This window comes from Phyllostomus hastatus, unplaced genomic scaffold, assembly GCF_019186645.2.
Source record: "Phyllostomus hastatus isolate PE091 unplaced genomic scaffold, TTU_PhHast_1.1 phas_contig_495, whole genome shotgun sequence".
Classification (NCBI taxonomy): Eukaryota; Metazoa; Chordata; class Mammalia; order Chiroptera; family Phyllostomidae; genus Phyllostomus; species Phyllostomus hastatus.
Genome location: NW_025333895.1, coordinates 9,760,418 through 9,784,306, shown reverse-complemented (window position 1 = coordinate 9,784,306; position 23,889 = coordinate 9,760,418). Strand labels below are relative to the sequence as shown.

Genomic DNA, 23,889 nt, shown 5'->3' with positions numbered 1-23,889 from the left:
GGTGGGGGGTGCTCAGGGGGAGGAGCCCTGTGAAGGGGGAGGCCTGCTCAGCCAAGCCTGGCACCCTCCTGGGGGTGAGGGTGCAGGCAAGGGAGGGGTGCAGCGCAGGGGCCCCTCAGAAAAGCGGGGAGAATTGGGCCCAGGCAGAAACTGCTCCCTGCATCCTCGGCAAACCTGTCTGATGGGACACGGATGCTTGGCGTGACTGGGGTCCCGGGCAGGGTGGGAAGGGGAGTGGCCGGGGCACCCCTGCCACTGTGCTCAGCCAGAGGCTGCCCCTTCCGCACCGCCAGCCCCCCCACGCCAGCGCCCGAGGCTCCCATGGGCCCCACCCATCACACCCTGGCTCCCCAGCCCCTGACCTCCCACCCTCTGCACCAGCCCACAAAACCCCAGTGCAGAGGCTTCTTCCTCCAGGAAGTCCTCCAGGTCCCCCGCCTGGTTTCAGAACACAGCTGTTCTGTGGAAAAGGACTTTGGGGCTCCTCCCTCCCCAGACAGGGAACACAGGGGACAGGGTGGTCCCCTGGCCCCAATGCAGCCCTGAGATGATGAGTTGGCAATGGCCCCAAAGACTTTATTTAAGGTGGGTCAGAACCCAGGCTTCGGGGCCGCCACCTGCTGCCTGAGCTCCGGGCTCCTCTGGGTGAGGGGGGCCAGGACAGCCCTGCACCCCCAGCCTCCCCAGTTGGCCAGCTTGGCTGGCGCCCACTACCCCCGCCCCAGTGGCCCTGGGCTGACAGGGTCCCCCAGCTCCCCAGTTACACTCGCAGTCCTAGGAGGAAAGAGGCTCCCACCCCGACCCCCAGCAGCCCCCCATCGCTGCCCCGGCCCGCATCCCAACAACCGCCGCCCCCACCCAGGGCGCGGGAAGGCGGGCGGGCAGCCGGCCGTTTGCTTTTGAATCTCCGCCCGGCGCCCTGAGTGGCCCTTTCAAAGGCCGGCGGGGGCGGGGGCCGTTCCCAGGCGCGCCCCGCCCTCCCTGCCCGCCCTGCCCCCGCTTTCCCACGCGGCCCGGCCGCCGGCGGGTTCTCACGGCCGCCGCCCCTCCCCCGCCTGGGAACGGCGCTGTGCCGGGGTGCCCGGGAGCCCCGGCCTGGGGGCGCCTCTCGGGCTCCTCGGGACTGGGGGTGGAGGAGGGGCACTCAGAGGCCACGGGGGTACGGGGTGCCTCATGAGGGGGACAGGGGGGTGGAGCCGCCCCCCCACCCCCGGGGCCTGAGGCTGGAGGCATCTTCTGGGCTCAGATTCTGTTTGATTTAACTCGGGGCAGGTGGTTAGCCCCACCCCGCCTCTCAGGAGAACCTGGAGGATGGCAGACGGGCCGGCCTGGGGGAAGGGGCGCCCTGACGGGCCCGGGGCCCCGCGGTCCCTGCAGAGGCTGGGAGCAGGTGGGGGCTCAGCAAACACAAGTGCAGACAGACCCGCCGACCGAGAACCTGGGTGCAGACCCCCGTCGTGCAGATCCGCACCCAGAGTCCGTGTGCCTCCCACGCTGAGGCGCAGCCCCGGGCAGAGTCCCGGCTCCTGCTGGGACTTGGCCACCGCCCTCGGCCTGCCCGGGGGTCGCCCAGCCCACCAGGGCCAGCCTCGTCGGGAGGTCTCATCCCGAGGGGTGGATTGGGAGCCCCCGCAGTGTGGGCTGGGTGTCTGCTGGCCCAGGTCCTAAGGGGGCCCTGGGCTGTGGGTGGCGCCGTCGGGGAGAGGCCGGGGGGACCAACACTTGGTGGGGGGGAGGCACGTGGGAGGCCTGCCTCCGTGTCCGTCTGCGGCCCCCCAGGACGTGGGCCGGCAGCCCCTCCTCAGCGTCCCCGGCCAGCGGGCCTCCCGTGCGGGCTGGGGCTGCCCCCTGCGTCTGTCCTCCTGCCCGGGGCAGCCAGGGGGGGCTTCCGTCCCCTGCCAGCCCCTCTCCCTCCCTCCCTACCGTCGGAGGGCCAGACGGGCTCCCGGCCGCTCTCTCGGCCGGAGTGAGCGGGGTTTCGGCCGGGGGCCTCACTTCCAGCAAGTCTGAGGCCGGCCAGGTGGCCCCCCCCCCCCGTCCCCACGGCAGGAAGTGGGCCCCGTGGGGGTCGGCGAGGCCCGTGCAGGGGCCCCAGGCCCCCCCCCGCCCCGGGAGGCCCAGGTCCAGACGGGTGCCAGCGCAGTGAGGCTGCGTCAGCTGTGGGCCCGGCCCGGCCGGGAAAGCCCCAGATGTCACTGTCCCCTCCGCAACTGCCTGGAGAGGCGGCTGTTTGGGATTTCTCTCGCCCCGAAAATGGAGGCCCAGACACACCTCCCTCACGGCCCAGCGGGGTGCATACAGGCACCTGTCCAGGCCGCTCACACGGACACGGTCAGGGGACACGTGAAGCACAGGCGTGCCCGCGCTCACCTCCCGACCTGTGCTCACACGCGGGCGCTCACTCAGCCGCTCTGTCGCTGGGAGCCCTCGCACCGCTCACCCATGGGCCCGCCCCCTACACTGGGTGCACTGACCTAACACTCTTGGAGCCTCCTCGCGCCCCAGGGCCCATGGCCCCTGACCCCCTGGGGGCCCTGCACTGGGCAGACGGAGCCCGAAGCCCATCCCCCACTCTGCTGTGCGGAGTCGTCCCGGCCCCACAAAGGGGCTGGGCTGGGGGGAGGGGCTGGGCCCGTGGGAAGAGGCCTTCCTGGGCCTGGGGGCGGGGCGTAGGGAAGGGAGGCCCCCGCAGGGCCGCCCTCCCAGGTCTCTGGTCCAGGGCGAGGGCGAGGCCGGGGGCTGGGGCCCAGTCCTGCTCCCTGGGAACAGAGGAACAGCCAGCACACACTCCCCGGCCAGGAGCCTCCGGGGCCTGGGGCCGGCCCTCCTGCCCCAGGCTGTGCCCCACCGGCGGGGTGGGGGTGGCACCCCGCGGTGCCAGGCCGCAGTCTTGGAGAGGGGCTGCCGTCCTCCTGCCCCCACCCAGCCCGTCCCCAGTGGAAACTGGCCCGACAGGGAGGGGCAGCGCCCAGTGCTGGGGCCAGCGGGGCCAGCGGGGCCCTCGTGGGCAAGGCTGGGTGAGGCGGCTGAGCCACGTCACCGGTGGGAGCAGATGGCGCGGGGCCCCCCAAGCCGCTGCCGGGACGGGGGCAGCGTGGGAGAGTGAGGCGTGGAGCTGGCCCAGGCCCTGGGCTCCCCGTTGCTCCCGCCGACTGGTCCCGCCCCGCGCAGCCAGGTGTCGGGCCCACACTCCAGGCTGGGCCTCCATCCCGGCCCCGTGTCCCCACGCCCCACACCAGTTGTTGGGGCATCTCGGGGGGTCGGCGTGAGCCGGCCAGCGGGAGAGGCCCCGGGCCGCTTCTCGGGGCAGCTACCCTGGACGATTCGGGCGGGCGGAGGGCGCGGTGCCCCGCAGGGACCACGGGGGTGACGGTCACCCTGGGGGCAGGTTCGCTGGAGCCCTGAGGCGGATGCCTGCCCCTGTCTCCCGTCTCCCCAACATGAGTATCTGAGACTCTGCTCGCCGCAGAAGGTGCCGGGAACCCCCGGCGGCCGAGCTGGGACAGGGGACCAGGGACGGGGGACGTGTCCTCTCTCCTGAGGGTCTGTGCGCGGCTGCCCCAGTCGGCTGGTGCCCGTCACTCCGGAACGAGTCCCAGCTCCACGGCCCGGGCCCCCGTGCTCCTGCTGTGGGGTCAGGAGCCCCAGACCGGGGCTCCCAGGGCCCCCGACTGACCACACCACCCCCCTAGCCCCGCACAGAGCCTGGCTCCCGCCCTCGGTTGGGCTGCAGGGGCTGTGGAGCCCAGGTTTCCGTGGCTTCGCCTTTGCCGAGAAGCAAGGGGTCCTGACGCCTCCCCGGCCCGGTCAGAGCCCGGGGCTGGAACCCCTCAGACCGGGACACCAGAGCGGCCTGGCCCCCTCTCCCGCTGGAACGTGGGCAGGAGCCTCCGGACCGTGTAGGGGGCAGAGCACCTGCCCCAGGGCCCCCTCAGGCTCCAGCCCGGGCCGGCCAGATGCTGCCCTGCACCTCCAGGGTCGCTGCAGGCTCTCCTGGTCCTGCCGGGCCCGGGAGCAGCTGTGTCACACCTGCCCCCCAGCTTCAGCCCCTCAGTGATGCCTGGGGCTCAGGGCTGCCTCGGCCGGAGGGTTAGAGGCGGCCGCAGGCCTCAGCCCCCAGTGGGGGGTAGCGAGTGGGCTCTGAGAAGAGCACTTGAAGGCCCCTCCACAGACGCCTCCCGGCCCTGTCCACCGAGGCCTTCCGCCCATGGGGCCTGCCCGTGAGAGCCCTGCCCCTGCCCCACCTGGGCGCCCACTCCACTGCTGGTGTGAGTGCAGAGGCCCCGGGGCCCCCAGACCAGGACGGCTGGGAACACAGACTGTCTCCGGGACGCGGCTCTGGACAGACGCCGGGACCTTGCCTCTCGCTCAGCCCTGGCTCATTGGCCAGGTCCCTAGGAAGCAGGCTGGCTCTTAGGCGTGGCCCTCGGCACCTGGGAACCGGCCCCTTGGAGCCCCCAGCTCCTGGCCCCCCAAGTCTCAGCCTCAGAGGAAGGGCCAGTGCTCCAGGGCCTGCGGTGGCCCCTCCTCAAGCCCCTCAAAGCCCAGCAGGGCCCTCCCAGGAAGGTGGCTGGGGCAGCCAGCCGGGACAGGCCGTCCTGGCTGTAGGTCCCCAGGCCCCGCCAGCACCCGAGACCAGTCCCCGGAGGTGGCCCAGCTTCCAGGAAGCAGCCTCGTGCTACGGGCGCCTGCCCAGGCTGTCCCTTGCCTGCCCTGAGTCAGGCTGCACGGCAGGCGCTGGCTCCCAGCAACCTGGGAAACCGTGGGAGCCAGGCGGACCCCTGGGACCCGGGAGCCGGGAGCCTTCCCAGCCCCTCCTGCCCGACTCACCTGGCCCCGCCCTCCCAGCCGGGATCTGGGGGCGGGGGCCAGCCCTGCCCTCAGGCTCTCTCACAGGATGGGGGCGCCACAGAGATGGGGGAAGGACCCCAGGCCTCTGTGCGGGCCCCCCAGGCCCTTGCCGGCCTCTGCCAGACCCACAGGCACCCCAGGCCGGGGTCTGCAAGGCCACCAGGAAGAGGGCAGGCCCAGGCGTCCCCTGCACATGCCCCTCGGCCAGAGGGCCATGCGAGCAGGAGGACCCGGCGTGGTCCTGGCCAGCCGAGGGCCCTGTGGTGGAGCACGTCACTCGGCACCTCGGAAGCCCCCGTCTTTGGGATGGGGGGCTGGAGGCCCCGCCGCCCCCCGGTGTCAGAGAGGGGCCTCGGGGGGTGGCCCTGAGCCCGGGACCCCAGGTGGGTGCTCAGGGGGAGCCCCCACGGGCAGGGCCGCAGCTTCCCTCCAGGGGTGGCCGGGCAGAGGCACAGCGCGGCCGGGAGGCGGCAGGGAAGACCTGGGTGCCGGCCCCGCCCTCCCGCAGGTGGGAAAGGCCGGGCAGAGGGCGGGCCGCGGGCACGGAACCGGCTTTTCCAGCCCGGGGCGGGGGTGCGGCTGGGCCTCGCAGGACCCACCGGGTAACAGTGGGCAGCGGCCGTGGGAAAACCGGCGCTGGTGGTTCCCGAGGGTGTGGCCGGGTCCCTGCGGATGGCACCGGCGCTGGTCTGTGTGCCGTGACTCAGCCCTGAGCTGGCAGCCGCGCCCCGGTGCGCACACCAGGCCCAGGTCCTGGGAAGGGGGACAGACCCTTCGCGGGGACCCCACCCTCCTGCTTCTGCGCAGCCCCTCCCGAACCACACCTGCTGGCACCGTCCCCTCGGGTGGCCCGGGCCTGGGCTGTGGGGGCCCCATGGCGGGGGGCCCCAGGGTGGCAGCAGGGCTGGGCCTGCAGTGCCTGCAGGCCTCCCCGCAGCCAGGGCCTCGCCTGCACTCCTGGCCCAGGGGGTGGGACCCAGGGCAGCCCCTTTGTGCCAGAGGCCAGTGGAGTCGGAGGTGGTGGGACAGGGGGCCCCCCAAGGACTGGGGGAGGGTTCTGCCTTGGGACCAGCCTGTCCCAGAGGGGCGGCCCAGCCCCACTGTGCCCCAGGCTCAGCCCCTGGCCCGCTGCAATGCTGGAGACGGGGCAGTGAGGCCATAAGGCAGAGCTCGAGGTGTCGAAAGGCCCAGGGAGAGGGCGTGTGGGGGCGGGGCTCACCCTGCAGCTCCCGGGCCCTGAGGCCACGCCTACTCCAGGCCCCCAGAGGCCTGTCACCCTGGGCTCCTGCCTGATCATGGGTGGGGGGGGCAGGGACTGATCTCAGTAGCAACAAGGGTGGCCCCATTCCTCCTGTGGCTGAGGAGCTCCGGCCCCCCACAGGCCCTGCCCTTGGCTCCCCTTCCTCCCCCAAGCTGGTCCCGAGTCTCACGTCCGGAAAGGCTGTGACCGGTGACCAGTGCCTGCAGCTCCCTAGGGACCTGCCACCACCTGCCCGGGGGCCGGGTCTCTGTGGGCACAGACCGCTCCTGTTCTCCGGGCCCTTGTGTGCCCAGCCACCCGAGGGATCCTGGGGTCCAGACCCACCCTGGCAACTGTGACGGGGCGGCCCTGGGACAGCTGCGTTGGGAGGGCAGGGTGAACCCCCAGCCTGTCAATACCCCGGAGTCCCCGTGAGGCCAGTGGCCCCGACCTGAGCTCCCAGGGGCTGCCGGACGTCCTAAACGAGGAAGCGTCGTGCACGGCGGCTGCGCTCCTGACGGTCACGGACCTGGTGCCAGGCCTCGGAGGCAGCGCAGGCAGAGGTGGACACTCAGAGGGCCTGGCTCTGCCCCAGACGGGCCTCGGGCCAGGCAGCCGTGGGTGTGTGCACCCTGCACCCACCACGGCCCCTTCACGCTGGGCCTCACGCCCCCATGTCTGCTGAGCGAGCCCAGAGTCGCCCAGGCCTGGCCGTGCCCTTGCCGGCCCTGGGTTGCGGAGGACAGCCAGAGTGATGGCCGTTCCCTGTGGTGTCTCAGGAGCTGGAGGAGGCTACCCGGGGCCCACCAGGGGCTGCTGCAGTCAGGGAGGGCTCCCAGGAGCGGTGCCCTGTGGTCCTGCTGGGAGGGGGGAGGTGTCATTCAACTCGGTGAAACGCCCCGGCCAGACCCAGAGCCGCGGGGGGCGTGTGACTGAGGAAGGGGTGAAGGAGGAAAGGCCGCCCCTGACCTCAGCACCCTCTCTGCCCCCAGGCCTGCAACTGTGACCAGTACCTGAAGGTGTCCAGGGACAAGATGCGGCAGCTCCTGTCGCTCAGCGGCCACCAGGAAGGCCCCAGCGGCACAGGTGAGTGCACCCTGGGGGGCCAGGCGTGGGCTTGCGGGTGTGGACGGCAGCCCTGCCGTGCTGGGTGCAGGCTGCTCCTCGGCCCCCCGCAGGGGTGCAGGCCGGGCGAGGGCCGGGCGAAGGGGCGGGGTCAGGGCTGCGCCTGGCCCCTGTCCTGTGGAGCGCGGGCTGCCTGTGCAGGGGGCCGGGAAGCCGAGGCCGGCGGAGCCCCTCCGGGGACGGGGGTCACCAGTGTCTCTGCGGTGGGCCCGGCTCGGCTGCTGCCTGCCCCACCCGGCATGGCGTGCACGTGGACGCTGGCCCACGCACACGCACAGGTGGACGTGCGTGACCCCCGCACGCTCAGGCCCCGGTGACACCGGCGGTCGGGACACAGCCGAGCCGGGCCCTCGGGAAGGGGCTGAGCCCCACGTGTCCCCCTCCCCCCGGCCCCCCGCACTGGGGCAGGTCCTCCCCAGGCCCCCAGCCTCAGGTTCCTTTTCTGTGAAACGAGAACAAGGGGGGCGCAGGGCCCCCAGGGGCTGTGCAGGAGCCGGCTGGCACGGCGGGACCCCTGTGTCCCCCTCTCTCCAGAGAGGGGGGCCCGACACAGGGCGACACCTCGTCGGGGGAGGACAGGGCTGGGGTGGAGAAAGGGCACCTGGGGACCCTCTGGCCGAGTCACCCTGAGGCCGGGTGCCTCTCCAGGAGCCGACGTCCCCGCCCAGCGGCTCCCGTCCTTCCCACCTCCCCCCGAGGTTCGGGGCCGTGCAGGGGCCACCCACACGGCAGGCGAGCCGTCTCGACGGCTCTCAGCACAGGCAGCGCCGACCGAGGGGCTGCGGGCTGTCGGGGCTCTGCGCCCACCCAGAGGCTCTCGCTGGTCCTGGGAGCCCGTGGGCTGTCTCGGCCTCAGAAGCCTCCCGGGGAAGGGCTGGGGCCAGACAGGCGGGGTCGGAGCAGGGAGGCCAGATGGGGGCTGTGGCCCTGCTGGGCCCCGCGGAGGCAGCGGGCTGAGGTGGGGCCCCCTGCACTCGGACCCCGACTGCAGCCAGCCCGCAGCTGTCTGCGGAGGGATGTTTGCCTAGCCAATTACGAGGGTCAGCAGGACCAGGGAGGCCGCTTCTCCCACCGGCCGGGCCGGGCCCCTCAGTGGCCCCGCCCCCGGCCCCCACGCTGGCCCCCAGCCTCAGGCAGCCTAGCCAGCTCCCTGTGCTCTCAGAGGGGGTGGGGTGGGGTGGGGAGGGGGCCCTCCCAGGGTCTCCCCTGCACCCTGAGCCGCAGCCGATCCCCTGGGTGCCCGCCCGCCGTCCTGGTGCTGGCTGGTTGTGCAACAGACCCCTTGGCAATCGGCTTATCTGCTCATCGCCGCAGACGGGCCGCCCCGCCCCCGCCCTCTGCCCGTTCTCAGGCCCCCGAGTGCCCTAATCGGCCGATCTCGAGTCCAGAGCATGTTTCCCAAGGACCTTTGAGTCCCAAGAACGTTCCAAGGTGTGAGTTCCCGAGGGAGGGGCCTGGGCTGGCACGGAAGCTTCTCCGGCCCCTGCCCTCTGCCCTCCCCGCTGGGGGCGGGGGAGAGGCTGGGGCTGCCAAGCCCTGTCCTCAGGAGTCCCTATGCCCTTGATTGACAGGTGACGAGGCCCAGATCGAGGACACGCGGGAGCCAGGTGGGCGTGGGACTGCCCCTGCGGGACAGACGGGCCCCGGGGCCGGGACCCCCACCCTGAGCTGGGGTCTGCGTCCTGGCCCGGCAGAGGGGCTGCTCGGGGAGAAGGGCCCTGAGCCCAAGGCCGGAGCGGGGAGAGCGGTGGGGAGCAGTGGGGAGAGAGGGCCGGGTGCCCCAGGGTGGGGGGAGGAGACGCAGGGTCTGGAGCCCGGGGACCAGGAAGGGGGGAGCGTGGTGGAAGCCTGGGCCTCAGGGTGGCTGCCTCCCTGGTCCAGGCTCCGCCCCTGAGAAGACGCTGGGGGGCCGCACCTACGACCCGCCCTGCCGCTGGCTGGAGGAAGCAGATCTGCACGCCCACACCCCGGCCACGCTGGGCAACGGCACCCGGCTGCAGCTGGCGGGGGTCCCGGTGGGCCTGCTGCGGCGGCCGGGCCTGCGGGCCTTCTACTGCTGCCCGGGCTGCGGCAAGGTCTTCTGGGAGGGCTCCCACCTGGGCCGTTTCGCCTCCCAGTTCCCTGAGCTCCTGGACGACACCCCTGGCTCCGGCCCGCCCAGCCCAGCGTCCAGCCCTCCCAGCGGCCCCTCCTGAGGGCCCCCAGGCCCCCCGGCTTCGGGACGATAAACGTGGCCAAGGCTCCACCCGTGCCGGCTGCGGCCGGGGACTCCTTCTTGCGTGTCACTCGCTGCGCACACGGTACGCCCGGCTGGGGGGCAAAGGTGAAGGTTCCCACCCAGGCAGGACGCTGCACCCCGGTCCCCGAGCTGAGGACTGTCCGGTGCTCAGGAGCGAGGCAGGCAGGAGGGGGAAGGGCACTCCTGGTGGAGGACGCAGTCCAGGCAAGGGCCTGCGGGCTGGACCGAGGCGGCTTCCGAGGTCAGCCGGGGCTCAGGGAGGCTGGGAGAGTGTGTGGGGGCGGACAGGCCCCACACGCTAGGCAGCCCCCCGCTTTGCTGTGGCAGTAAGTGCCACGCCCTCCACCCTGCCCCCCCACCTTTGCAGGTGGAGAGCTGCCCCCCACCACCAGCCACGCAGGACAGGAGCCCCCTTGCCTTCCCCCCAGAAGGTCCCCTGGCCCCAGCCCGGGGCCTTCAGCTCCAAGGAGCATGATGGTGGGATCCTGGGGGCAGGGCCCCTTAGGCCAGGTCCGGGGTCTTTCCGGGGAGCAGCCCCAGCCCAGCCCTCGAGGGGCTGCCCCGACCCCTCACTCTCCTCCCCTCAGTCTGCCCAGGGCCGGCAGCCTCCTCTGGAGGAAGAAGCCGGCAACCACAGTACAAGACAGAGCCCCACACCCAGGTGTGATCACGCCTCTGCCCTCACACCTGCTGGGCTCGCTCTGGGGGAAACTGAGGCTCAGGCCCACGGCTGGCCCCGTGGAGGGCCCGAGGGCACCGGTGCCAGCCGCGGTGGGGCGGGGCGCCAGGGGATGGGGCCCACCGGTGGGGGCCCCTGCCGGTGGCAGGCCTGGCCCCAGACTGCATTCTGCCCCCGCCCACCTCCTCCCGCTCACCCCCCAGGAATGCACCCCTCCCTCGCTCACATCCCTTTCCTGTCCTCGCTGCCTGGAGCGGAAACCGGCTCAGATTTGGCCCGGGAGCCCAGGCGGAAGCCTCCGGGTGTTGGAGGCCGGGGGCCTGTGCAGGGCCGCTGCCCGGGCCCCAGCGCACCTGCAGATCCAGGTGCGACGGCCTTAAGCACAGGGTGGGCACCGGCCATGCCCGGCCGGCCCCTGCCCCCCCGTTCCTGACCGCACCAGGGAGGGCCATGGCCCCTCAGCCCCCAAGGGATGCAGCCCTGGTGGGCGGTGCAGCTGAGGAGTGTGCAGAGTCGGGGCCTGTGGAGGGAGGGCACGGGTGTCCCACCACACTCCACGTCCTCTCCTCTCCCTTGGAGCACCTGCCTGTGCAGGCGCCAGCCCACGTAGCCCCCCAGCAGCCCTGGGGCCAGCAGGGCCAGGGTGCCACTCCACCACTGGCGGGGAGCCCCTGGCGGAGCAGGGAGCCCCTGGCCTTCCTGCTCCCCCCATCACTGCCGAGACCAAGGGTCAGGCAGGGGTGCCAAGGTGGGTGGGCAAGCTGGACCCCACCGGGGACCCTCGGCAGCTGGGGTGCAGTTCCCAGGAGCAGCACTGCTGGCCCCGTGTCCCACCCTGGGGAGGCAGACTGACCACCCTCCCCGCCTGGTGGGGCTAAAGGAAGCAGGGGGTGCCCGGCCCACTTCCCAGCACAGCTGCTTCCTGGAGACTCTGCTGTGACGCGAGGCCCTGGTGCTGCTGCCAGCCCTGGACGGACAGAGCTGGGGCCGGGGAGAGGCCAGGGACCGCGGGCTCAGGGACAGGAGGCCACGTGTCCTCCCCGTCCCCCAGCAGGCCCAGCCCCGGCCTCACTCTCCCCTTCCACGCTGTGACATTGCCAGGAAGAGGAGAGGGCAGCTGCGGGGCGGTGGGGGGGGGGCGGGGGGGGGGACACGCCTGCCCTCCCGGCTCCCGACTCTCTCTGCTGCCCAGGCCGGCCGGGCACCCTGGGCTGTGTGTGTTGCTCGCTGCCCGCCCGCCCCGGCCCCGAGGCACCGCCACTCGGGTCCCGAGCCCGCCTCAGCCCGGGGACCACCTCCGGCCCCTTCCCGAGCTGGGGTCAGACCCCGGGCGGACGCGGCAGGCCGCGGCCCCAGTGCCAAGAGGTGCCTGCGCGGCCAGCCGGGCGGGCAGGAGCCGCCGCGATTGTCTGCCGCAGTTCCTGCCCCGGGCGTCCTTCCTGCGCACTGGCCCTGGCCGGGCTGGCCCGGCTGCGTGTTTGTTATTTGATCTGTATCCTCGCTCGGCCCTTCTACCAGGTGTCTGGGCCGCTGGGAAGAAATCCGCTCCTCTTTCCCACGCTCCCCGACACATTTTAATGAATTAGCTGGAAGCCCCGCCCCCACTGCCCGCCTGCCCGCCAGCCTGCTCGCCCTCCCTCCCCTGCCCAGCGCCTTTAAGGTGGCCGCAGGCCTCGGCCCAGCTCTGGCCAGCACCCCCTTGGAGCTGTCCTCCCCTGTGCACCCCCCGGGCCTCCCCAGCCCGGGTCCCTACCGCTCCCAGCCTGCCCCCTCCCCCACTGCTCTGAGCCTCCCACGAAAGTGGGTCCCGGGAGGCAGAAGGCTCCCAAACGCTGGCCTCCGCCTTGGCCCCCAGGACAGGGTCCCGACGCAGTAATCTGGGGTCTGTGCCCCCAGACCCAAGGTCCGGGCGCCTCCCCCGGAGCCAGAGAACCATCGCACACGCACACACGTGCTAGCACACGTGTGCAGACGTCCCCTTTCCGGCGTGTCCTTCAGCAGACACTCAGGACGTGTGTGCTGGGCCTGGGCTGCAAGCTCCGGCACGTGGGCGTGGGGACCAGCGCAACACAGAGCGGAACTGCCCCCGCCCCCCCCCCCCGGCCGCAGTGCGGGCGCTCCAGCCTCGGCGGTCCCTCGCTCCGCACGACAGCGCGGCCGTCGCCCGGGCCCGCAGCGGAGCAGCTGGGGGAGGGGGCTTGGGGCACGGCCACACGGCAGGGGTAGGCCCAGACCCACCCATCTGACCTGTCCTCCCGGTGCAGGCTGGGTGGGGTGGCCGCCGACCGCAGGCCAGACTCCCGTGGCTACTCCGACCACATGGTCCCTGCCGGGGGCGCCTAAGCTGCCAATTTCATGGCCCGTGGTGGCGGCCGCGAGTTCCCACACTGAGCTCACAGGGCCCCTTTGTCTGCCCACCGTGACGCCCGCCGAGGGTGTCAATGGGACTTTTCTCTGAGGCTCTGCTCCCTGCCCAGCGGAGTCTCCAGATGCCCTTCTCCAGACCAGCGGGCCCGAGCCCACCTGGGCAGGGGCCCGTCTGTGAACCCACCACCTTCCAGGGACGGCCCTGTGCACTGCTAGCCCCTGGCAGGTGCGTGGAAGACACAGACATGGTGCGGGGGAGGAGCCCTGGGCCATCCCCACGCGCTCTCAGAGCGCAGCCACCCTCCCGTCCGCCCTGCTCAGGGGGTCCAGGGGCAGCGGGTGGACGGCCCTGCTCCAAGGGCCCCTGTCCTCAGCTGGGCCTCCGTGGCAGCCCATGCCCTGGTCCCTGGTGCAGGGGGTGGGGGGTTGCTGGGGACGATGAGGAGCCCGCCCCCCAGGTGCTCACAGTTCAGCAGCATCCGACCCCAGCCTCCTCACCAGGCCAGGGACACAGCCTCCCAGCAGGAGTGGGTCAGCAGTGGCAGTCCTGGGCCACACTCAGAGCGTGGGCTCTGGTTCCTCTCTCCGCCCAGCTGAGGCTCACCCACCTGCCCTGGGGGGGTGCTCCCGAGGAGAACAGGTCTGAGCAGACTGGCTAGACCACCAGCCTCAGGAGGTCCAGAGCAAGGGACGCGGGCGGCCCTGGCTACCAGGAGGGCCCCGGGCGAGACAGCCAGGGTTAGGTCGGAACGCCGCGGGCCGGGGAAAGCCAGCCCTGGGGTGGCCTTCCCTGGTGTTTCTTGTGGTTTGGCTGTGACCCCTCCCAGAGCACCAGGCAAGGTGGGGAGCCCATCCCCACCCCCAAACAAGACCTGACTGGGTGGTCTCCCCTGCCGAGGCCCAGAGCCGCCTCCTGGGGAATTCCCAGCAGCCGCTGAAGGAACGCAAGTCCCTGCGTGCGGCCGGCGGCTGCCTCGGTGCCCAGCCTGCAGCTCTGAGAGTCCTCTCTCCCTCATTCCCAGCGACCGCAGCCGAGCTGTAAACTGTAAAACCCTAATGAGGAAATTTGGCGGGAGTGTGAAGGTGTAAATTAAAATGGTTTACAGTTTGGAAGTGAGTCACTTCGGAGTTCCCTTCCAGAGCAGTCCTCGGTGCCTCACCTGGGGCTGCTCACCTGGCCCGGCCCTCCTGCCCCCATTCCTGCGGAGGAGGGGGCCCGGGAGAGGGGAGGCAGGCCCTCTGGTCCCGCCGGCTGGCGGCCCCCCGCTGCGGGGCTTCCTGCCACACGGCCCCCAGCCCTGGGCTTTCCTCTGGAGACCTGGCTGCCGCTGGGCCAGGACAGGGCTGCAAGCTCAAGGGTGGGTTCGTGCCAGGCGGGTTTGGGCTGGGGACCACACGGGGTGACCCGGGCCACCAGGGAAGCCCCCGTCGAGCGGGAAGGACCCGTGTGGCTGAGGCCACTCGCCCGAGCTGCTCATGAGTAGTCACCCGCGTGGACCGTGCACTCGCGTGGGTCTTGCTGGGGACGCAGAGGGTCCGTGGCCCACCTTCCCAGCGCGAGCAAGATCAGGGTCTCTGCGCAGAGCTCCTGAGTCTGAGGTGCTCGCGAACCCCCACCCGCCCTTGGGTCCACTTGGGGGTCGCGCTCGGCCCGGAGCTCGAGCCTGGTTCCGTCAGCCCAGGGAGCTGGAATTCCCCGGATGGCCAGAGGAAAAGTGGGCGGGACGACTACAGAGACTCGGGGGGCGGAGTGGGAGGGCGGCGTTGGCGTTGGTGGGGGGGGGGGGCCGGGTGCCTGGCGGCGGCGCGGCGGAGCAAGGACCTCCCCACAGCCTCCTGGCTCCCAGTCCCGCGCGGCCGGCGACCAGCGCCCCCTGCTGCGAAGCGCACCTCCCGACACGCCCCCGGCACGCCCCGCCCCGTCTCCGCCCCCAGGCAGCGCCGACCAATCGGCTTACTGCCGGCGCGCGCGTCACGGGCTCCCATTGTTATGCAAATATAAAGGCGGTAAAAGGCGCCCCGGCGCGGCGGGCGGGCGAGTGCAGCGGCGCGTGGGGAGGCGCGTGGGGTCCTCGTGGGAGCTCCAGCCGAAGCGAGCAGGGACCAGAGAGCGCGGCGACGCCGTCCCGGCTCTGCCGGCCTCCACGATCACAGCGTCTGCCCCCGTCGCCCGCTCGCCCGGGCGCGGCTGGATGCGGCGGGGGCCCTGCGGCGGCGGCCCCCGGCCCCCAGCGCCCAGAGCGCCCAGGGGCGGCGTGCGGGGCCCGGGGGCGCCGCGCCGTCCATGCGCCGAGGCGGGCCCCGAGACAGCCGGGGGCCCGCGCTGAGCCCCGGCCCGACCAGCTGCCCGCGTCCGGCAGCATGAGCCAGACCGAGCTGTCCACCTGCTCGGCGCCGCAGACGCAGCGTATCTTCCAGGAGGCCGTGCGTAAGGGCAACACGCAGGAGCTGCAGTCACTGCTGCAGAACATGACCAACTGTGAGTTCAACGTGAACTCGTTCGGGCCCGAGGGCCAGACGGCGCTGCACCAGTCGGTCATCGACGGCAATTTGGAGCTCGTGAAGCTGCTGGTTAAGTTCGGCGCCGACATCCGCCTGGCCAACCGCGACGGCTGGAGCGCCCTGCACATCGCCGCTTTCGGCGGCCACCAGGACATCGTACTCTATCTCATCACCAAGGCCAAGTACGCGGGCAGCGGCCGGTGATGCCCGCCCGGACCCGCACCCCGACCCCGACCCGGCCGCGGGACCCGCGCGTGTCGCCTCTGCTGTACCTTCCCGCCAACTACCTCGGTGTGCGCCCGGCCCTCGGCGCCGCGGCCACGACGAGTCCGGCGCGCGTCCGTGTACGCGGGGCCCGCGCGGCGCCCGCAGTCCGGGGTCGACGCCCCCCCGCGGCCGCCCGGAGCTGGGCCGGAGCGCTTCCCACGGCCCCCGCCCTCCGCCTCGCGGGTGGGGGCGGGGCGCGGGCTCCAGCCCCTTTGAAATTTGAGTCTCGCTACCAGCAAGTTCGGAATCCCGAGACACCGGATCCTCCGCTCAAAATGTTTTCTCCGGAGGTGGAAGGAGGGTGACGGGGACGCCGGGCTCAGGGCGCCCCCCGCCCGCGGGACCCGCGGCCGACTCGCCCGGAGGAGACGCTGTGCTGTTGCTGAGGCTCTAAACTATTTATCGTGTGTGTATACTTGTGGGTGAAGTTTGTGCGCCTGGTGTTTTTGTTTGGAAAATACTGTGCGTGGTCAATGTGGTTATGGAGGGGGGTGCATTTTTTCCCCCTAGTCTTACAACTAAAAACTTGAGTCTGTCGTTTCTCGGTTGCACTGAAAACGCCGCCCAGCCCGAAGGCTTCCCCGCGCCACTTCCTCTCGCTCCGGTTTCTCTTCCGCACCTCGCCCCACTTCTTTCAGTCTCCCTCCCTCCTCCGCCCTTCCCTCTCGCACTCCCCCGCGCGCGCACACTCAACTCCGTGTGCGTCTGGGCAGCCCCAGGCCTTCTCCCTGTCTGCGACCGGCCGCCGTCTCCAACCTGCTGGTTCTGCGAAGTGTGCGCGGGAGCCTGGGTGCTCGGGGCAGGCGGTGATGGAGGGGGCGGTGGGGACCATGCCTTGCCTAGCGAATTCTATTATAGTTAACAGTCGGTTGCACACTTTTTTAAAAAAGTAAATGGATTTGCCACGATTAAATGTCATAACATTTATGACAGTATAAAATATTAACATATTTTAAGCCAAGTCTTGGTTATAAAGCCAATTTTAAAGGGCGTTGTATCCAGCGTTGTGTAGGCGACAGTGTTCCCATATTTATATTTTTATAAAATTCCTGTAAGACTGTGAATCTCTTGTGCTAGTTGCTGAGTGAGTTGAAGGACTGTTTGCCCCCCTTCAGCCTCCTGGAGTTTCGAGAACCCGATTGGAATCCCAAAATCCTGCCGTGGGGGTGGGGCCTCTAGGGGCTGCTGGGGGACCTGGCTGGAGGCGGTGTCTCCGTCACTTTCGGTCCCCAAAGGCGCCCTTCCTGGTCCCCGAGGTTCCAATTTTCTATGCAACCCCACACCCCTTGTTGTTTTGATCCTGAGAAATAAAAGGGAGACTGAATTATTCAAATTTAAATGAGGCTTCCTGGGTAGAAGAAGTGCTGCTGACCCTTCGTGCAAAAATGGGGAGCACTTGAGGACACAGGTGGGCGGAGGCCCTTTGTACGTGGCTGGTCAGATTCGGGCAGTCATCTGTGGCTTTATATAAAACTCTGTGTGAGGAGAATATATTGATAATGTCAGTGAAACAAGCAGACATTGAAACTGAGGCACAGATTACTCCAAAAGGAGTTCTTCTGTATATTTTTTCTAGATGCAAATAACTTTTTAATTATGTTAATTAATGTTAAGACTTTCTAGGCTTATGGAAGCTATGGATGGGGCCCGGTCTGACCACTTCTAACTGGACGGCATCTGCAGCCCATTCCTGAGTGTACGATATACTTGTAGCCCAGCGTGAAAAATTTATAAATAAATTTTTCATTGATCTTTTTATATTAAAAAGAGAAAGAGTCTGTTGGTGGTTCTTGGGCTCGGCCCCCGGGGGTCAGGCTGCAACATGCGGGCTGTGGGTGGTGTGCTCGGGGTGCTTGGGCTGTGCTCACCCGAAGACAGCCTGGCAGACCGGCTCCGGGCTCCGGGCTCCGGCTCCGCGCCGCTGCCGACTCGAGCGGGCCGCATGCAGGACTCGGGAGGCGCCCGGCCTGGGTCCTCTGCTTCCCCACAAAGCAGTGAGGCCTCAGATGGAAAGTCCGGCTCGAAGCTCTTCCCAGCCCGCCCTGACCCCCAGCCAGCCTGAGGAACGGGGAGCGCGGGGGCCAGGCCCCTCTTCTGGCTGCTGTGGGTTCGTGCGGCACAGACGGCAGCTTTTAAATTTGGAGGAACGCCATGGCGGCCCACTTCTGACGAAGGAAAGACCCCTTTCTCCTCTCTGGCCCCGGTGGCATCTGGGAGCGGAGAAGGCCAGCCGGGCTGGCATGGAGGGCAGTGACTGGTCTGTGAGCATGGAGCAGGGCGTCTGCTCCCCAACCTGCTGGGTGGAGATGTGGGCCCACTCTGGAGCCGCCTGTGGGCCGGGCAGGGCGGGCTGGAGGACACCCCGGCAGGGGCAGCCGCTCAGAGGAGCCGAGGGCAGGCGGAGGACCTTTCCACTTGGCCGTGACCCACTGCTTTCGGGGCCCCTTTGCAAGGAGCTCAAGGGCGTCAGCTTCCCTGTCAGCAGGGCAGCCGGACAGACACGTCGTCGCCCTTCCCAAACTCGAAGCCTTTCCCTCCGGGCCGCCTCCGTCTTCTGCTCCGCTCTGCCCCGAAGGCTTTCCCGGCACACTGGTGCCACAGGCATCTGCTGTCCCCCTGCTGGCCTGCCAGACCGGGTCTGCCTCAGCCTTAGCGCCGCAGAGGTGAGTGGAATATCGGGTGCACATAAGCCCCTGGGGAGGCAGTGTCTGCCCAGGGCTCACAAGCTGGCTCAGGCAAGTGGGCTGCCGGTGCCAGCAGGGGTGACCGACCACGACAGGGAGAGTGGCTGTGAGAACTTGGACGTGGGGTGCCTGGAGAGTGAAGTCAGGCCTGGGCACGACGGGCCGCCCACAGACATGCCGGGCGGGGCCTCCATTTCCCAACTGGGGCACTTGCCCATGGGAATGGGGGAGCCATCCGAAGACCCATCGAAGGCTGCGCTGTTCTAGGCCTTCGCCAGTGGGGTAGGGGACGCTGGCCCTGACCGCATGGCCCTTCCAGTCCTCCCTTGGCGGAAAGGCCGGCCGGCCGGCCGGTGCAGCCCAGGCGCTGGGGTGCGTCCAGGCCGAAGGCTGCCGCCACACAAGACCGTCGGCGGCTCCGTGAGTCCGCTCTTCTTAAAGACACGCTGGCCTGAGGCAGGCGTGGCTTCTCACGGGAGATAGTTTCCTCTGTGTGGACAGAAACCTGGGCCCCGCCCAGCCCCTGGTGGGGGAGCCCTGGTGGGTTAGCCCTGGCGGATTCTGCTGCCCTTCCCCCCAGGGGCTGTTCTGTGGGCAGCCCATGGCCCTTCCAGCCTGGGTCCTGGTGGCAGTGAGGGGCCCCAGGGACCCCAAGGACAGGGGGGTTGCCCTTTTGTTGGCAGAGCCCCAGCAAGCAGGCTCTAAAACCACAGTGTGTCCACCACGTGGGGTGAGGGTGCAGAGCAGGCCCTTGCTCCAGGGGCCTCTGCATTCAGCAGATGGGAGTTGGTGCCAATGGCAGCGGGGTCACCTGGGAGTCCCTGTCACCCCTCCCTACACAGGCTATCATGGGTGGAAACAGCTTTTCCGGCCTCTGGTGACGAGAAGGCCCAGCTGGCCTCTGGGACCTGCAGGTGTGTGCGTGTGCACACGTGTGTGTTTGTGGGTGGAGACCAGGTGGGGGTCCCTGCCAGGGGTGGCAGGAGACCCAGAGTGAGCAGGGAGTCTGGCAGGCTGGGGCTGGGCCCCTGGGACCCCCCGAGTGGCTGCCATGAAGAAAGGAGACAGACCAGATGGACGAGGACAGGACCCAGCCCAGTCCTTCACCTCCCTGACTGGACCCTGGCCGGACGCAGGAAGTGTTTGCTGTTGGAATGGATGCCAGAGGGAGACCAGGAAACACAGGAAAACAGTCAGCCAGAAAGCGCCGTGGCCGCAGGCAGCAGCGTGGGAGCCGGGGCAGAGTTGGCCGGAGGAGGGAGAGCAGGACTTGGAGGCCAGGACCGAGGGCCCGGAGCCAGGAGGACGGGTTAGAAGGACGGACCGGGGCTGCCCTCTGGATCTGTCCCCCAAAGGCCTCGCAGCTCAGCACGGGCCCACTCCGACCGGGGTGCGTGGGCCCAGGGGAGCAGCCCTGCAGCTCTGACGGCAGGGAGCCCCAGGGCCTGCCAAGGCCTCTGCAGAGCACACGCACACAGAGAGAGGCCTGCGTCCACCTGGACCTGGAAGAACGAAGAGCGGCCAGGCTGGGGCAGCTGGGGGACAAAGCCTGAGGCCAGAGTGTGAGGGCGCAGGCCACCAGGGGGCCGTGGGAGGTCTGGGAGCGGCCGCGGCGGCTCCTCCCGGGGCCTCCAGCGGGCCCTCTCCTGGGGGCTTCGGGGCTGCGGAGGCCACCGGCCCTCCCCCACCATCCGCTGCACACTCCGCCCCTGCGTCCCGGCGCCGCTCCCCCAGCGCTCCCCTCCCCTGGCCCGGCGCATTCTTCAACTCGACGTCGGACCGTCCCTCCGAGCGTCCGTCTGTCGGTCTTTCTTCTCTCGCCCCCTCCAAAGACGCGGCCCCCATTCATTGCCGAGGCCTCTGCCCTTTCCTCCGCGGGTCCCCGCTCGGCGAGCAGCTGCTATGCTAATGAGGGCGGCGGGCAGGGGCTGGCGGCGGGCTGGACGGGGTTGGGGGGCGGCAGGGGGCAGCGGAGGGACTGGAGGGAGGGCCGGGGGAGCCCGGCTGGGTGGGAGGCTGGGGGAAACGGGACGGGAGGCGGGCAAGGGGAATCTCGTGGGTCGGGCTGGGGAAGCCAGCGCAGAGAGGCGGGGGCTCGTCGGTGGCCGGGGAAGCCGGGCCGAGGGGGGGCCTGGCAAGGGATGGGGGCGGGCGTCCACAAAGGCCCGATCTTTGTATTCAAAACCAGCGGGGACCATTCAGCGCCGGTGGGGGCGGGGCCGCTCGCGCACCCGGAAAGCGCCCCGGGCCGGGTGGGGGCCCAGGAGGCCGCCCCGCCGCCCTTGGCTCGCAGCCCGCCCCGCGCACCCACTGGCCGGGCGCGAGTTGTCAGCGCTAGAGACCAGCTGTCGTCCCTGTCCTGGGGGCACGGCCTGGAACCCGCGACTTGATCCGCCTCTCCCCTCCCCCGCCCGCGCACACACCGGACCCCGCTGTGCTGGGGGCTCGGGTGCGCCGCGCGCGGGTTGGGGTCTGAGCCGAGGCGGACGGTGGAGACCTCTGCGCGCCCCCAGCACTACGTGGGTGCACGCCCGAGGAGGTACGGTGTGGGGAGGCCCCAGAGGAGGCGCCTGGGGACCCCAGGCCTTGGCGAGACGCCGGAGGGGGTGGAAGCGGGGCCCAGCGGCAGACTACCGACGTCCGAACGGCGACCGGGATGGGGGCAAGGGGACCCCGCGAGTCTGCCTCTTGGCCCAGGATGACCCCTGCCCCGAGTCTGGACTTGCCTCCCACACCTCGGGCGGGAATTCCATGACTGGGGACAGCGGCAGCGTCCGCAGTGGGTGGGTGTCTTTCGGGATACACGTCCTGGGCTGGCTGGCCCAAGGCCGGGCTCCGACCTAGGCGGGGGTTCTGGCCAATGACCACGCGGCGTGGGCTGTGCTGCCGCCCCGCGGCCGCAGCGGGCACTGCATCCCGAGGCGCAGAGCGCAGGGCCCAGGCCCGCTGGCCCGAGGTGGGCACGACCCCGCTGGCCCTTCGCTGCGAGTAGGTGCCCTATACCCAGAGGCAGCAGACACCTAGGCTAGGGTTGTCTGGCCGGCGCTCCGCACCACCCCCGCAGGCTTGGGAGCACGCCTCCCGCTACCCTGGAGCCCAGCGCTGGTCTCCCAGAAGGTGGCCAGGGTACACTGAGGTTGGCCTGCTGAGTGACGGAGAGTGCTCCAGGGAGGGTCCTTTGCCCCCGTGCGGTGGGCAGAGGCAGGCGGGCAGCCAGAGGAGCCTGTGCTGGGACACTGGCGGGAGGGCCGTGCTAGGGAGCCAAAAGCGGTTCCGATGGGAGTGAGGGAGTGACCAGGTTACAGACAGTTCTGAGCGGTGAGCTCCGCTGCAGCCACCAGAACTGGCTTTACTGTAAGTGAGCACAGGGGGGCGCTGCAGACTGCCCGGGGGAGAAAGCAGGGAAGGCGAGAAGAGTCCAGGATCATCCTGGTCTCCCTTGGGACACGTGGGAGAGAACTCCCAGCAGGCCCTGGGCAGTGTTGCTGAGGTTACAGCCCTGCCAATCTGTGGGGCTTGGAGGGGATGAGAAGGGACGGCACAGGGGCCCTTTCCCCGCGGTCAGCCGAACCCTCAGCACGTCCCAGGAAAGGGCAGGCGTGTTGACCTGGTAGTGGCTTCTGGCTTCTGTGCTCCAAACCAGGGCCTGGGGGTACAACCGCTTCACCATCCTCGTCGACTGACGGGCAGTGTGTGCCGTTCTCCTCTGAAATGGAGAAGCGAGTACATCCCAGGGCTCCAGGGCCATGAGTGGACAGCTGGCAGGACACAGCATCCCTTGCAGGTCTGTGGACATGGCCACCGTGTGTCACACTTCAGGGCTTGGACCATATCCGTCCCTCAGCACCATGAGCACCAGTCTTGGGGTGCTACCAGATCACCTCACAGAGCCCAGAGCCTCAGCACAGGGGGCCAGGGGCAGGCAAGGCTCTCACGGTCTGGTGGAGGTGGGCATTGACTTGCAGACTCTTGCGGCCACTACCCCACCCCATTGCAGCAGAAGAGCTTGTTCTGGGTATGTGCAAGGAAAGAACTCACTTTGTCTGAAGTCATGCCTGCTGAGAGGTGGAGCCCAAAGACCACATTTACTCCGGGTACCAGTTCCCCAGACGGATAAGGCCCACCTCTGCAGCTCTGTGGGCCTCCTCATCAATATCCTGTGGCCAAGAACCCCCAAGGGAACCAAGCCCAAACGTCCCATAAACTTCGCAAAAAGCTGTGGCAACAGTCCAAATGGGAGTGGTGTAAACACGACGGAATGTGTGTACTTCTCACCACAGACGTTGCAGCAGGAGGACCTGGGCTGGTGTGTGGCGTCAGGGTACGGGACCCTCGGATACTGTTGTTCTGCCGGGGTGGCTCAGAGGGTGACTCAGATGCAACCACCAAGTCTACATTTCAGCCAGTGGCAAGGAGGAGGAAGAGGTTAACTAGGGTGGAAGTACAGGTTGACTTAGGTCCTCTCTTTCCAGGGCACTTCCTAGAACTTGCGCTTGCCACATCTGCTCACATCCCATTGGCTAGAACTTAGCCACGTGACCAACCCCGCTGCTAGGGCGGCTAAGAAATGTAGTCTGTTGACTTTAAACAACTAGCCAGATACTCGTCCAGCGAAGTGGGTCTATTCGGGCACAACAAAGAATTTCAATTCAGCATATGCACGTGCAGCGTCCTAGCGAACCGCGCATCATCCACCCCAGAGGGCAATGCAGAGAAACACAGCCGAATGCGGCGGCGGGGCGGGGCTGCTACACCCAGCGCCCATTGGAGGAGGCTGGGCGGTCCAAACGGAGTGGCCTCTCATTGGCTGCGTTGTGAGGGCCTCTCATTGGCTGAGCTGTTGTCAGGCGCGGGGAAAACCTTCCTCCTGCTGGGGTAGCAACTTAACAGAAAACATCTGGCGTCTCTGCGGGTTCGGGATCATTGACGGGCGGTGGTCCGGCTGGGGAGCTCCTCCTGCAGACCCCGCCCCACTACAACTTAAAGGGGTTTCTTTTTATTCCTTTTCACGTCTTTATCCAAGGCTGTGTCAGCTTGAAACGGGGTCACAGGAGGGCCGGCCGTTTGCGGGCGCGGCTAGCGGTCAGCGCCTGACCTCGGCGCCGCGTGCTCCGCCCTGTTCTTCCGGTTGGGAGTGCACGCCGCGCGTGGGCCCGGCCGGAATGAAGAACTCGCTCGGGACTGAAACCGCTCAGCACTGGAGGACCAGAGTCAAGGCCGGGAGGGAGCCCTCTGGAGGGTCGCAGAGGGCGGGCCTCGCGCTGGCTGGGCGCAACTCCAGGCCTGAACCCTGTGCGAGGTGGGTCCGGCGGGCACAGTCCCGTTCTCCCCGCGCGCTCCAGGCCTGTTTTCCGCAGCAAACATCGTTGCGGATGAGGTGACCACCACCATGGTCGTGCACAAGCTGCTCCAGAGGCACCCGGACCGCGGCGGTGGCCTGTGCCACCGCCATGAACGCGGAGCAGGTGGGTGCGGATGAGATTTCCCGCGCTCCGCTTCCTGGCTCTGCTCGCCGCCACCTCCTCACCCTTATCTCGGGGAGTAATGAGTAACCCAGCACTTTGAGTTCCCAAGGTTATTGGGTCAATAAAACGCTCCTTTTCAAGGCTTCTTTTTATTGGAATAGAGGCCAGACGGAAACCGTTAGGGTGATCGTTTTCATTCCTAAACATCGGTTTATGGCGGTATAATTTCCACACAATAAAATGCAGCCATTCAGAGTGCAGCAAGTATTGAGATGTTTGCACCCACATAACTAATGCCACAGTCAAACCCAGGACGTTCCCATCACCCTCCACAGCTCGCCAAGTCCTCCCGTCATCCCCCCACCCCAGGTCCCCACCGACCTTCCCAGCACCCGGGGTTAGCCGCGCCCGTCCTGGAGTTGTATGTTAAAGGGCTCGTGTGGCGTGTTCTTTGTTGCCCTGTTCTGACA

General features: G+C 69.0%; 2 protein-coding genes across 4 annotated transcripts in view; both read left to right on the top strand.

Annotated features, from left to right (window-relative positions):
• Positions 1-11,235, top strand: part of EXD3 (exonuclease 3'-5' domain containing 3) — a 40,312-nt gene extending 29,077 nt beyond the window's left edge. For all 3 annotated transcript variants that reach the window (XM_045846405.1, XM_045846407.1, XM_045846406.1), the window contains 3 exons: positions 7,084-7,177; positions 8,788-8,823; positions 9,098-11,235. In XM_045846405.1, coding sequence (XP_045702361.1) covers positions 7,084-7,177; positions 8,788-8,823; positions 9,098-9,411 — 444 coding nt within the window. In that variant the 3' untranslated portion in view covers positions 9,412-11,235. The remainder of the gene's footprint in view (positions 1-7,083; positions 7,178-8,787; positions 8,824-9,097) is intronic.
• A 3,169-nt stretch (positions 11,236-14,404) lies between these two features.
• Positions 14,405-17,037, top strand: LOC123823461 (NOTCH regulated ankyrin repeat protein). Its single transcript, XM_045846243.1, has one exon. It carries the CDS (start codon positions 14,863-14,865, stop codon positions 15,205-15,207), a length of 345 nt encoding a protein of 114 aa, XP_045702199.1. The 5' UTR covers positions 14,405-14,862; the 3' UTR covers positions 15,208-17,037.
• Positions 17,038-23,889: the final 6,852 nt, after the last annotated feature.

Bases quoted from the DNA above. Each gene is read 5' to 3' on its own strand.
- LOC123823461 (XM_045846243.1), top strand. From the start codon at position 14,863: ATGAGCCAGACCGAGCTGTCCACCTGCTCGGCGCCGCAGACGCAGCGT.